This window comes from Coregonus lavaretus (assembly GCF_964263955.1).
Source record: "Coregonus lavaretus genome assembly, chromosome: 25".
Classification (NCBI taxonomy): domain Eukaryota; kingdom Metazoa; phylum Chordata; class Actinopteri; order Salmoniformes; family Salmonidae; genus Coregonus; species Coregonus lavaretus.
In genome coordinates, this window is record NC_140012.1 from 30,041,764 (window position 1) to 30,055,317 (window position 13,554).

General features: G+C 47.7%; 1 protein-coding gene across 1 annotated transcript in view; it reads left to right on the forward strand.

The window, feature by feature from the left end:
- Window positions 1–12,876, forward strand: part of urb2 (URB2 ribosome biogenesis homolog) — a 30,803-nt gene extending 17,927 nt beyond the window's left edge. The window contains exons 8-10 of the mRNA XM_084142113.1: window positions 8,027–8,123; window positions 11,084–11,223; window positions 12,271–12,876. Of these exons, the coding sequence (XP_083998239.1) occupies window positions 8,027–8,123; window positions 11,084–11,223; window positions 12,271–12,468 (435 nt within the window). The 3' untranslated portion in view covers window positions 12,469–12,876. The remainder of the gene's footprint in view (window positions 1–8,026; window positions 8,124–11,083; window positions 11,224–12,270) is intronic.
- The last annotated feature ends 678 nt before the right edge of the window (window positions 12,877–13,554 follow it).

Sequence of the window (13,554 nt, forward strand, 5' to 3'; positions counted from 1 at the left end):
AAAAAATATATAAAAAAAACATGGGGGATTGGAAGTGATGCAGACAATTACATTGATAGAAGATACAATCTATCTGCAATATTAAGCTGATCCATTCCCCCAGAGAAAAATAAAATAAAAAATAAATTAACATGAACCTGTAATTTTATAACTGCGACCTTAACCAGCAATTAAGGTCGCAGTTATAAAAACTTAGGACACTAGAGGCCTTTCTACTGACTCTGAAAAACACCGAAAGAAAGATGCCCATGGTCCCTGCTCATCTGCGTGAACGTGCCTTAGGCATGCTGCAAGGAGGCATGAGGACTGCAGATGTGGCCAGGGCAATACTTTGCAATGTCTGTACTGTGAGACGCCTAAGACAGCGCTACAGGGAGACAGGACGGACAGCTGATCGTCCTCGCAGTGGCAGACCACGTGTAACAACACCTGCACAGGATTGGTACATCCAAACATCACACCTGCGGGACAGGTACAGGATGGCAACAACAACTGCCCGAGTTACACCAGGAACGCACAATCCCTCCATCAGTGCTCAGACGGTCCGCAATAGGCTGAGAGAGGCTGGACTGAGGGCTTGTAGGCCTGTTGTAAGGCAGGTCCTCACCAGACATCACCGGCAACAACGTCGACTATCGGCACAAACCCACCATCGCTGGACCAGACAGGACTGGCAAAAAGTGCTCTTCACTGACGAGTCGTGGTTTTGTCTCACCAGGGGTGATGGTCAGATTCGCGTTTATCGTCGAAGGAATGAGCGTTACACTGAGGCCTGTACTCTGGAGCGGGATCGATTTGGAGGTGGAGGGTCCGTCATGGTCTGGGGCGGTGTGTCACAGCATCATCGGACTGAGCTTGTTGTCATTGCAGGCAATCTCAACGCTGTGCGTTACAGGGAAGACATCCTCCTCCCTCATGTAGTATCCTTCCTGCAGGCTCATCCTGACATGACCCTCCAGCATGACAATGCCATCAGCCATACTGCTCGTTCTGTGTGTGATTTCCTGCAAGACAGGAATGTCAGTGTTCTGCCATGGCCAGCGAAGAGCCCGGATCTCAATCCCATTGAGCACGTCTGGGACCTGTTGGATCGGAGGGTGAGGGCTAGGGCCATTCCCCACAGAAATGTCTGGGAACTTGCAGGTGCCATGGTGGAAGAGTGGGGTAACATCTCACAGCAAGAACTGGCAAATCTGGTGCAGTCCATGAGGAGGAGATGCACTGCAGTACTTAATGCAGCTGGTTGCCACACCAGATACTGAATGTTACTTTTTTTTTTTTTTACCCCCCTTTGTTCAGGGACACATTATTCAATTTCTGTTAGTCACATGTCTGTGGAAGTTGTTCAGTTTGTGTCTCAGTTGTTGAATCTTATGTTCATACAAATATTTACACGTTAAGTTTGCTGAAAATAAACGCAGTTGACAGTGAGAGGGCGTTTCTTTTTTTGCTGAGTTTATGTAAATACACCTGGTGTATTTATGCAAATGTGGCACATACTGTATAATTGTCTTTATTTTAACACACACACAAAAAAAATAACTGATACAATAAGAAAATATAGGAGTACATTCTAAGCGAAAAATGTTACATTTTACAATAAATATAATACCTGAATTCCCACAAAAATCCCTGAACTCCATTATTTGTCCATGCCAGTAAAAAATGTTCTGTGCTATAGTTCAGTCAATATCTGATGGATTATACAAAAAAAATTTAAAAATCTTTGCCCATTGTCCAACTGTTACATTTATTAGAATTGTTTATAACAATTTCGATGACCGTTGCTAGTGTTTTGTCATTTACCCAGGAAATCATATTGTGATATCAGTGTCCACCTATCTATGGACTGACCCGTAGAAAGATTTAGTCTGGTAACTCGGGTTCATAATAACAATTCTCGCTGTGCCTCCTGTAGCCAGTATGAAAAATGTATGCACTCACTAACTGTAAGTCGCTCTGGATAAGAGCGTCTGCTAAATGACTAAAATGTTAAAAAATAAAATGCAAATGTACCAGAATTTGAATCATACATTTCACCTCCAAATTCACAATAACATTATTCTATTTGCAATACTGTCAGGGTGACGTGTATGCTGTGAGCGAAGTCAAGCGCAGGACACCGAGCTACTGGCAGACAAACTTTACTAGCACAGTAATCAAAATGCAAGCAAAACCTCCAAACAGGGAGGAACAAAATACACATACACCCGAACACTGCCGACCTCACAGAAAACAATCACACACAATAACCAATGAGAGACAGAGGGTTATAAAGGGAATACAATGTAACATAATGGGAAACAGGTGAAAACAATCAGGACAAACACCGAAACATAGATCGGTGGCAGCTAGTACTCCAGGGACGGTCTCGGCTGATTCCGTGACAGTACCCCCCCCTTGACGCGCGGCACCAGCCGTGCGCCGACCCCGGCGTCGGGGACGGCCAGGAGGATGCGGAGCAGGGCGAGTCGGATGACTCCGGTGGAAGTGCCTCAACATGGAGGGATCTAGGATGTCCCTCCTAGGGACCCAGCACCGTTCCTCCGGACCGTACCCCTCCCACTCCACGAGATACTGCAGGCCCCCATCCGACGCCTCAAATCCAAGATGGAACGGACTGAGTACACCGGAGCCCCCTCGATGTCCAACGGGGGCGGAGGAGCCTCTCGTACCTTACTCTCCTGGAGTGGACCAGCCACCACCGGCCTGAGGAGAGACACATGGAACGAGGGGTTAATGCTGTAATTAATGGACAGTTGTAACCTATAGCATACCTAGTTCAATCTCCTCAGGACTTTAAATGGCCCCACAAACTGCCGACCCAGCTTCCGGCAGGGCAGGCGAAGGGGCAGGTTTCGGGTCGAGAGCCAGACCCGATCTCCCAGTGCATACACCGGAGCCTCACTGCGGTGGCGATCGGCGCTCGCCTTTTGCCGCCTGATAGCCCGCTGCAGATGGACATGCACAGCATTCCAGGTTTCTTCTGAGCGCCGAAACCACTTGTCCACCGCAGGGGCTTCGATCTGGCTCTGATGCCAAGGTGCCAGGACCGGCTGATAACCTAGCACACACTGGAAAGGCGTAAGGTTAGTGGAGGAGTGGCGGAGTGAGTTTTGGGCTATCTCTGCCCAGGGAATATATCCTGACCACTCCTCCTGCCGGTCCTGGCAATAGGACCTCAGAAACCTACCCACATCCTGGTTCACTCTCTCCACCTGCCCATTACTCTCGGGGTGAAAACCTGAGGTAAGGCTAATCGAGACCCCCAGACGTTCCATAAACGCCCTCCAGACTCTAGAGGTGAACTGGGGACCCCGATCAGACACTATATCCTCAGGCACCCCGTAGTGCCGGAAGACGTGTGTGAACAGGGCGTCAGCAGTTTGTAGGGCAGTAGGGAGACCTGGCATAGGAATGAGACGGCAGGCCTTCGAAAACCGATCCACAACGACCAAGATCGTCGTGTTCCCCTGGGAGGGGGGGAAGGTCCGTGACAAAATCCACCGTTAGGTGAGACCACGGCCGTTGTGGAACGGGTAGGGGTTGTAACTTCCCTCTGGGCAGGTGTCTAGGCGCCTTACACTGGGCGCACACCGAGCAGGAGGAAACATAAACCCTCACGTCCTTAGCTAAAGTGGGCCACCAGTACTTCCCACTAAGGCAGTGCACTGTCCGACCAATACCAGGATGACCAGAGGAGGGTGACGTGAGCCCAATATATAAATCGATCGCGAACCTCGAGCGGCACGTACTTCCGACCCTCTGGACACTGTGGGGAGTAGGATCGGTACGTAACGCCCGCTCGATGTCCGCATCAACCTCCCACGCCACCAGACAAGACTCCGGGAGTATGGGAGTGGGCTCAATGGACCTCTCCTCTGTGTCATATAGTCGGGACAGGGCTTCTGCCTTAGCGTTCTGTGACCCTGGTCTATAGGTGAGCTTAAATACAAATCGGGAGAAAAACATAGCCCACCTCGCCTGGCGAGGGTTCAGCCTCCTCGCTGCCCGGAAGTACTCCAGGTTACGATGGTCAGTCAGAATGAGAAAAGGGTGTTTAGCCCCCTCAAGCCAATGCCTCCACACCTTCAGTGCTTGAACCACAGCCAACAGCTCCCTGTCCCCCACGTCATAATTGCGCTCCGCCGGACTGAGCTTCTTAGAATAGAAAGCACAGGGGCAGAGTTTTGGTGGCGTACCCGAGCGCTGAGACGGCACAGCACCGATCCCAGCCTCGGACGCATCCACCTCAACTTGGAACGCCAAAGAGGGATCCGGATGTGCCAGCACCGGAACCGAGGTAAACAGGTCCTTCAGATGTCTAAACGCCCTGTCCGCCTCAGCCGACCACTGCAGACGCACCGGACCCCCCTTTAGCAGGGAGGTAATGGGAGCTGCTACCTGTCCAAAGCCCTGGATAAACCTCCGGTAGTAATTGGCAAAACCCAAGAACCGCTGCACTTCCTTCACCGTGGTGGGAGTCTGACCGCGTTTCTGCCGTGCGTAAATGGCAATCTCCATCTCCACCGCTGACGCGGACAACCGATGTCTCAGGAAGGAGATGGACTCCTGGAAGAACAGACATTTCTCCGCCTTCGCATACAGGTCATGCTCTAACAGTCTACCAAGCACTCAACGCACCAGGGACACATGCTCGGCTCGTGTAGCGGAGTAAATTAGAATGTCATCAATATACACCACTACACCCTGTCCATGCAAGTCCCGGAAAATCTCGTCCACAAATGATTGGAAGACTGAAGGAGCATTCATTAAACCGTATGGCATGACGAGGTACTCATAGAGACCCGAGGTGGTACTGAATGCTGTCTTCCACTCATCTCCCTCCCTAATGCGCACCAGGTTGTACGCGCTCCTGAGATCCAATTTTGTGAAGAATCGCGCCCCGTGTAATGACTCCGTCATACTAGCAATCAGAGGGAGAGGATAGCTGTATTTGATTGTGATCTGATTGAGACCACGGTAATCAATACACGGACGTAAACCCCCATCCTTCTTCACAAAAAAGAAACTTGAGGACGCAGGGGAAGTGGACGGCCATATGTATCCCTGTCTCAGAGATTCGGTGACGTATGTCTCCATAGCCGCCGTCTCCTCCTGAGACAGAGGATACACATGACTACGCGGAAGTGCAGCGCCTACTTGGAGGTCTATCGCACAATCCCCCTGTCGATGAGGTGGTAATTGAGTCGCCTTCTTTTTACAGAAGGCGAGTGCCAAATCGGCATACTCAGGTGGAATGTGCATGGTGGGAACTTGGTTCGGGCTTTCCACCGTCGTTGCCCCTACGGAAACACCTACACACCGCCCGAAACACTGATCAGACCATCCCTTGAGAGCCCTCTGTTGCCATGAAATGTTGGGGTCATGAGATGTTAACCAGGGAAGCCCCAACACCACGGGAAACGCAGGAGAATCAATCAAATACAAACGTAGTATCTCCTCATGGCCCTCCTGCGTTTTCATCCTGAGAGGCGCTGTGACTTCCCTAATCAATCCTGACCCCAAAGGGCGGCTATCTAGGGCATGGATGGGGAAGGGCACATCAACAGGTACAATAGGAATCCCTAACTTATAGGTGAATTAGCGATCAATAACATTCCCAGCTGCGCCTGAATCTACTAGCGCCTTATGCTGGGAGTGAGGAGAAACCTCGGGAAACACAACTTTAATACACATATGCGCAACAGAGAGCTCTGGGTGAGTTGGGTGCCTACTCACCTGGAATGACTCATCAGTGCGCTGCCTACTGCCTCGATTCCTAGGAGACCCTCCCCAGCACCGACCAGCAGTGTGTCCTCTGCGGCCACAGTAGGTGCAGGGGACGGCCTCCCTCCTGGTCTCTCTCCTGGTCTCCCTAGCACCAGCACCTCCGAGCTCCATAGGGGTCGGCTCGGAAGTGCTGGGGGATGGAATGGACGGCCCTGAATCCGGACGTCCGCGGGTAGCCAACAGGGTATCCAGGCGAATGGACATGTCCACCAGTTGGTCGAAGCTGAGGTTGGTGTCCCTGCAGGCCAATTCCCGACGCACATCCTCCCTCAGGCTACATCTGTAGTGGTCGATGAGGGCCCTCTCATTCCATCCCGCGTTGGCAGCCAGCGTCCGGAAGTCCAGTGCGAACTCCTGTGCGCTCCTCCTTCCCTGTCTAAGGTGGAATAGACGCTCACCCGCCGCTTTACCCTCTGGTGGATGATCGAATACTGCCCTGAAGCGGCGGGTGACCTCCGCATAGTTGACAGTAGCGGCGTCTATTCCCCCCCCACTCAGCGTTGGCCCACTCCAGCGCCTTGCCGGACAGACAGGAGATGAGGGCGGACACGCTCTCGTATCCCGAGGGCACCGGGTGGATGGTTGCTAGGTAGAGTTCAACCTGGAGCAGGAAACCCTGACACCCGGCCGCTGTGCCATCATAAGCCCTTCGGGAGCGAGAGTCGAATCCCACTGGACCCCGGAGGTGAAGCGATGGGCATCGCCGATGGTGGTGGTATCGTTGGAGGAGGCGTAGGCAGACCCCCTCTTTCCCATCGCTCAATAGTGCTCACCACCCGTTCCATGGCGGTGCCGAGAGCCTGGATCATGGCCGCTTGGTGTTCGACGCGTTCCTCCATTGATCCAGCTGGCACCGCCGCTCCTGCTGACTCCATGAGTGGTGTGTGATTCTGTCAGGGCGACGTGTATGCTGTGAGCGAAGTCAAGCGCAGGACACCGAGCTACTGGCAGACAAACTTTACTAGCACAGTAATCAAAATGCAAGCAAAACCTCCAAACAGGGAGGAACAAAATACGCATACACCCGAACACTGCCGACATCACGGAAAATAATCACACACAATAACCAATGAGAGACAGGGGGTTATAAAGGGAATACAATGTAACATAATGGGAAACAGGTGAAAACAATCAGGACAAACTAGACAAACACCGAAACATAGATCGGTGGCAGCTAGTACTCCGGGGACGACGAACGCCGAAGCCTGCCCGAGCAAGGAGGAGGGGCAGCCTCGGCTGATTCCGTGACAAGTACTTTGACAACAACTATGCTGCATGGTTTTTCAGTGTCAATCCCCTCAAAATAATTCCCCTTCTCCCTGTAATTATGCGTCTCCTGAAGGCTTTTGACACAATATGTAGGTGTATGAAAAATATATGCATTCACAAAACTGTAAATCGCTCTGGACAAGAGCGTCTGCTAAATGACAAAAATGTAAATGTAAATGTGTTCCCGGGGAAGTCTTATACTTGCATAACAACACCTACCACACAGGTTTACCTTAATATGATTCATATGAAGGTTGTGTTTCCCTGCTCAGACGTTGCATGCATCAGATTACTATAACATATGTTAGCTGATACATAAAATACCTATCCAGACGTTGTAAGATCTGGAATGCGTCAGCAACGTCTGAGCAGAGGAACACAACCAGAATATTTCCCTGGCTTGATTCAGACTTTCACACAAGCACCCAAGGGAGTGACTAGCTTACCCCTTCCCAATTCGCCTTGACTATTATGCTCAGTCAACCTTGGATCCAGGCCAGCACCTAAGTTAGCCCATTACAACCTGACATTGAACATATTTTGAGGGTGGTAACCAGGGAAAACATCCCACTGCCTCCCGCTGTAGGCAATGAAGCTGTTTATTTCCCCCGCTGTAGGCAATGAAGCAGTTTCTCTTCTCAGAGACAAACTTCAGAATCAATTTCTGGAAAGGGCTGTTGGTCTGTGCCAGAGGGGCGCTTAAGTGGAGGCAGATGTGCTCTGGAGAGGGGCACGTCTTTGGCGTGAACACTGGAGGGTGCATGGAAACGATTACCTCGCTGACTGATGACTCATAGGAACATCGCAGCGCCCGAGCCTGAGAATTGTGGGCCTGTTTTTTTTTCTCTTTCTCTCTTGTTTGGAGACTGATGACACGTGGCTAATCAAATCTAAATGTCTCGCAAATGCAATGTTGTCAAAGTTTAACTTTTTGTAACGTGGCCCTATTTTGGTATGTGCCCAGGTGATGCTGAAAGCGGCGCCGTCCTTCCTCAACTGTTTCTACCGCCTGGTGGTCTCCATCATGCATGAGGGGAGACAGAAGGGCGAGGCCGAGAGAGGTAAGGCCATCATTTCATGCATTCAATCATTTATTCACTCACATTACCGTATGAAGTGGTGGATGGGTAAGTATTCACCCATTAACTCATAACCTCAAGTGATAGGAATAATAAATAAAAATAAATTGGTCATTTAGCAGACGCTCTTATCCAGAGCGACTTACAGGAGCAATTAGGGTTAAGTGCCTTGCTCAAGGGCACATCGACAGATTTTTCACCTAGTCGGCTCGGGGATTAGAACCAGCGACCTTTCGGTTACTAGTACAACGCTCTTTTGGCATTTACAGGAAGTGTGCTTCGAAAAAGTTATTCAGCAGTTTCTATTTTCCTGCTGGTTCCCATTTAAAGAGCAACCACCCATCGTCATGTGTACTAAATGTATTTTCCAGCATTTAATCATCACACTCCTTGACATTTGACACTGCCTGTTGTTTTAGAAGTTGACATGATATTTAGCCTGGGGTCCTCCCAAGGGAGTCCTCTGTATATACAGTGGGGAAAGAAAGTATTTAGTCAGCCACCAATTGTGCAAGTTCTCCCACTTAAAAAGATGAGAGAGGCCTGTAATTTTCATCATAGGTACACGTCAACTATGACAGACAAATTGAGAAAAACAAATCCAGAAAATCACATTGTAGGCTCCTCTGTCCTCCACTCGTTACCTGTATTAATGGCACCTGTTTGAACTTGTTATCAGTATAAAAGACACCTGTCCACAACCTCAAACAGTCACACTCCAAACTCCACTATGGCCAAGACCAAAGAGCTGTCAAAGGACACCAGAAACAAAATTGTAGACCTGCACCAGGCTGGGAAGACTGAATCTGCAATAGGTAAGCAGCTTGGTTTGAAGAAATCAACTGTGGGAGCAATTATTAGGAAATGGAAGACATACAAGACCACTGATAATCTCCCTCGATCTGGGGCTCCACGCAAGATCTCACCCCGTGGAGTCAAAATGAACACAAGAACGGTGAGAAAAATTCCAGAACCACACGGGGGGACCTAGTGAATGACCTACAGAGAGCTGGGACCAAAGTAACAAAGCCTACCATCAGTAACACACTATGCCGCCAGGGACTCAAATCCTGCAGTGCCAGATGTGTCCCCCTGCTTAAGCCAGTACATGTCCAGGCCCATCTGAAGTTTGCTAGAGTGCATTTGGATGATCCAGAAGAGGATTGGGAGAATGTCATATGGTCAGATGAAACCAAAATATAACTTTTTGGTACAAACTCAACTCGTCGTGTTTGGAGGACAAAGAATGCTGAGTTGCATCCAAAGAACACTATACCTACTGTGAAGCATGGGGGTGGAAACATCATGCTTTGGGGCTGTTTTTCTGCAAAGGGACCAGGACGACTGATCCGTGTAAAGGAAAGAATGAATGGGGCCATGTATCGTGAGATTTTGAGTGAAAACCTCCTTCCATCAGCAAGGGCATTGAAGATGAAACGTGTCTGGGTCTTTCAGCATGACAATGATCCCAAACACACCGCCCGGGCAACGAAGGAGTGGCTTCGTAAGAAGCATTTCAAGGTCCTGGAGTGGCCTAGCCAGTCTCCAGATCTCAACCCCATAGAAAATCTTTGGAGGGAGTTGAAAGTCTGTGTTCCCCAGCGACAGCCCCAAAACATCACTGCTCTAGAGGAGATCTGCATGGAGGAATGGGCCAAAATACCAGCAACAGTGTGTGAAAACCTTGTGAAAACGTTTGACCTGTGTCATTGCCAACAAAGGGTATATAACAAAGTATTGAGAAACTTTTGTTATTGACCAAATACTTATTTTCCACCATAATTTGCAAATAAATTCATTAAAAGTCCTACAATGTGATTTTCTGGATTTTTTTTTCTCATTTTGTCTGTCATAGTTGACGTGTACCTATGATGAAAATTACAGGCCTCTCTCATCTTTTTAAGTGGGAGAACTTGCACAATTGGTGGCTGACTAAATACTTTTTTCCCCCACTGTATGTGCTGTCAGTGTCAAACGACTCCAGCATGCTGTCACCAGGCTAACCAGTCCTGTTAATCGGGCAAGAGTATTTCAGGGCATTGAAGTATGTTATAGGTGAGTCGTATCATGTTATACTATGTAAAAGGTGGTCGTGCCCGCTCCACATTCCCAAGGAGACTCCACATGAAACTGGGCCTATTTTAATCAATGGAGCTCACCCAGTGGAAAGAGAGAAAGAAGAAGAATGCTTTCTCCTTCAGTAATGTTACATTTCTGTTGCTGGTTGTATGCCCTGCTGTCCCTGTGGACTGGATCAAAAACAACATGAGGGAAATCAAAAATTCCCATTGAGGATGACAGAACTTTCGAAGGAGACATGAAAAGCACAGTGCACAGCTGGAGTCCCAGCCAAGCTCGTGGATGGACACCTTTTAAAATCATGTACTGCTAAATGCATCCCTCATGAGTTGAATCAGTGTTGAGGAGCTGTATTCAGCTATGTGATCAGCATATTCAGTGATACATTATGTTTTCCTGTTTATAAAAGGAACAACATAAGACTGCCTTTGTGTTCTCTAATGGGCTAAACTGTTTGTTTTATGCAGACTGTGAGCATAAACATTAGTCTATACACAATTAGAATGGTTAAATGGCTTTTGTTGCTTCATATTCTGCTCTTAGCTATCATGATGGAAGTCTCAGCTTATACAAAACCCTATTCTTATTGTACTGCTCTGTCACAATGCATTCACAATATATTCATTCTCAGCCGCACCCTTGGGATTTGATTCAAATGCTGTGCTTTCATCAGCAATAACCAGCCCACGTCTGTTTCAGTGCACTCTGAACAGTGCACTCTGAACACACACTGTGTTGCATCACTCAAAAGTCACAATTTTTTGAAGTTGTCCCACTTCTGGAGTTCTGGCTGAAATAAATGTTTAGCCCTCAGCGTTTGGCATGGTCTAGTTTTCAAAAAGCTTTCCTCTTCTATTCCCCAGCCCCTGAGACCGATGCGGAGGTGCTTTTGAAGTGTGCTCGTCTAGTGGAACGCATGTACTCCCACATCGCCACCACAGCCGAGGGCTTCACTATCCTCTCCTCCTTCATGGTAGCACAGTACGTCAGCGAGCTACAGAAGGTAAGAACTCTGTTTTTTTCTCATCATCAAGGAAGATGGCCGCGACTTTCGCTCACAGTTTTAAAAGGCGATTAGGCTATTTTATTATTCTTTTGCAGGTTGAAAACATAATGTTTCACTTAAATGGCCTCCAAATCTCCCTTCTCTCCTTTCTCATCCCTCACAAGCCCTTACATCTGAAGGAAATTCCCTATCTGCAAATTGAATACCAGGATTTTAATTTGATCCATTGCTGTTTGTTATTGTGGAGTTACACCATGCTTGGTATTGCATTTAGAGCTGCTAAGGCAAGTCCTCTGGACTTCTCAGATTTGAAGGAAAGAGAAGTCAACATTTCATTTCCGCCATAATCTTGTGTCCCTCCCTGCGCCAACTTGTCCTCTAAAGGACTGTACTTACTGTAGACTCTTTTTCTGTCTGTCTCATTATGTGATGCCGCCTGAGCATATCTGGTACTGTCTCAAACCCACATTTGTTCCTAGGGTCTACGAGACTGCATTCACGTTAAATGACTCATGTGTCAGCATTTTCCATGGAACAGGCAGAGAAAGGGAAGAAAATGTATGCCCTCACTACTGTAAGTCGCTCTGGATAAGAGCGTCTGCTAAATGACTAACATGTCATTTAGCAAACTCTAAGATGCATGAGGATTGATTTGTAATGTAAGAGTCCATGGGAAACTCTTTTAGTAAGGATTAAACAAAGGATTGGTTAAAGCAATAGTTCAACACTACCATGGTTCTTTCCAGGTAAACTAAGCCAAGAAACACACCTCAGTATGTGCCTTGGCATCTCTCTGAGAGGTTTTGTTGAGGCACTGTCTAGTTTCCAGCTGGCAGTACATTATGTTCCTACCAGGCTTTCAGAACTGCCGCAGCTGCGTTCACAAATAAAGGTGTAAGAAAGAGGCAAAACACTGATCAGCCATCTCACTCCTCACACCAACAATATGACGTTTCTGAGTCCATTTTAATACCCCTTGCCCAGCCTCACTCTCAGTCAAATTGAAACCCTCGCCTCCCTTCTTCTCCTTTCCACGCCCTCAAGGTTACTCTACAACCAGACATCAAGACACACCTGACAGAGGGAGTTTACAGGATCCTGGACCTCTGTGTTGAGCAGGACGTGAAGTTTTTGAACACCACCCTCCAGATGGGTGTCAGAGAGGTGTTCAACGAGCTCCATGGCAGTTATACTCATTACCATAAAACCCAGCGGCAAGGAGAGGAGAAATACACTGCCTGACACACTCCTCTACCAGCTTGCTTTCCAGAAATACCTTTTCTTTACAAAACAACTGTTTAAACATGTAAATTATGTTTGTATGTTTGTTTAGTAGTGAGAAGGGGGGAAAAAAAGTAATTGACAACAAATCATGTCTCAAGTGTGTTTATTTGAATACCTTGTTTGGTCTTTCTTGTATTGATGGCTAATGTACTGTAACTTTAGACTGTCCAATTTTCGAGATTTGATTAACAGTGCCTTAAAGTATTCATACCCCTTGACTTATTAAAAATTGTTACAGCCTCAATTCAAAATTGATTAAAATGATTATTTTTTTCACCCATCTACACACAATACCCCATAATGACAAAGTGAAAACATGTTTTTTTTGAAAATAATTCAAATTTCGTAAAAATGAAATGCAGATATGTAATTTACATACAGTGGGGAGAACAAGTATTTGATACACTGCCGATTTTGCAGGTTTTCCTACTTACAAAGCACGTAGAGGTCTGTAATTTTTATCATATGTACACATAAACTGTGAGAGATGGAATCTAAAACAAAAATCCAGAAAATCACATTGTATGATTTTTAAGTAATTAATTTGCATTTTATTGCATGACATAAGTATTTGATACATCAGAAAAGCAGAACTTAATATTTGGTACAGAAACCTTTGTTTGCAATTACAGAGATCGTACGTTTCCTGTAGGTCTTGACCAGGTTTGCACACACTGCAGCAGGGATTTTGGCCCACTCCTCCATACAGACCTTCTCCAGATCCTTCAGGTTTCGGGGCTGTCGCTGGGAAATACGGACTTTCAGCTCCCTCCAAAGATGTTCTATTGGGTTCAGGTCTGGAGATTGGCTAGGCCACTCCAGGACCTTGAGATGCTTGTTACGGAGCCACTCCTTAGTTGCCCTGGCTGTGTGTTTCGGGTCGTTGTCATGCTGGAAGACCCAGCCACGACCCATCTTCAATGCTCTTACTGAGGGAAGGAGGTTGTTGGCCAAGATCTCGCGATACATGGCCCCATCCATCCTCCCCTCAATACGGTGCAGTCGTCCTGTCCCCTTTGCAGAAAAGCATCCCCAAATAATGAT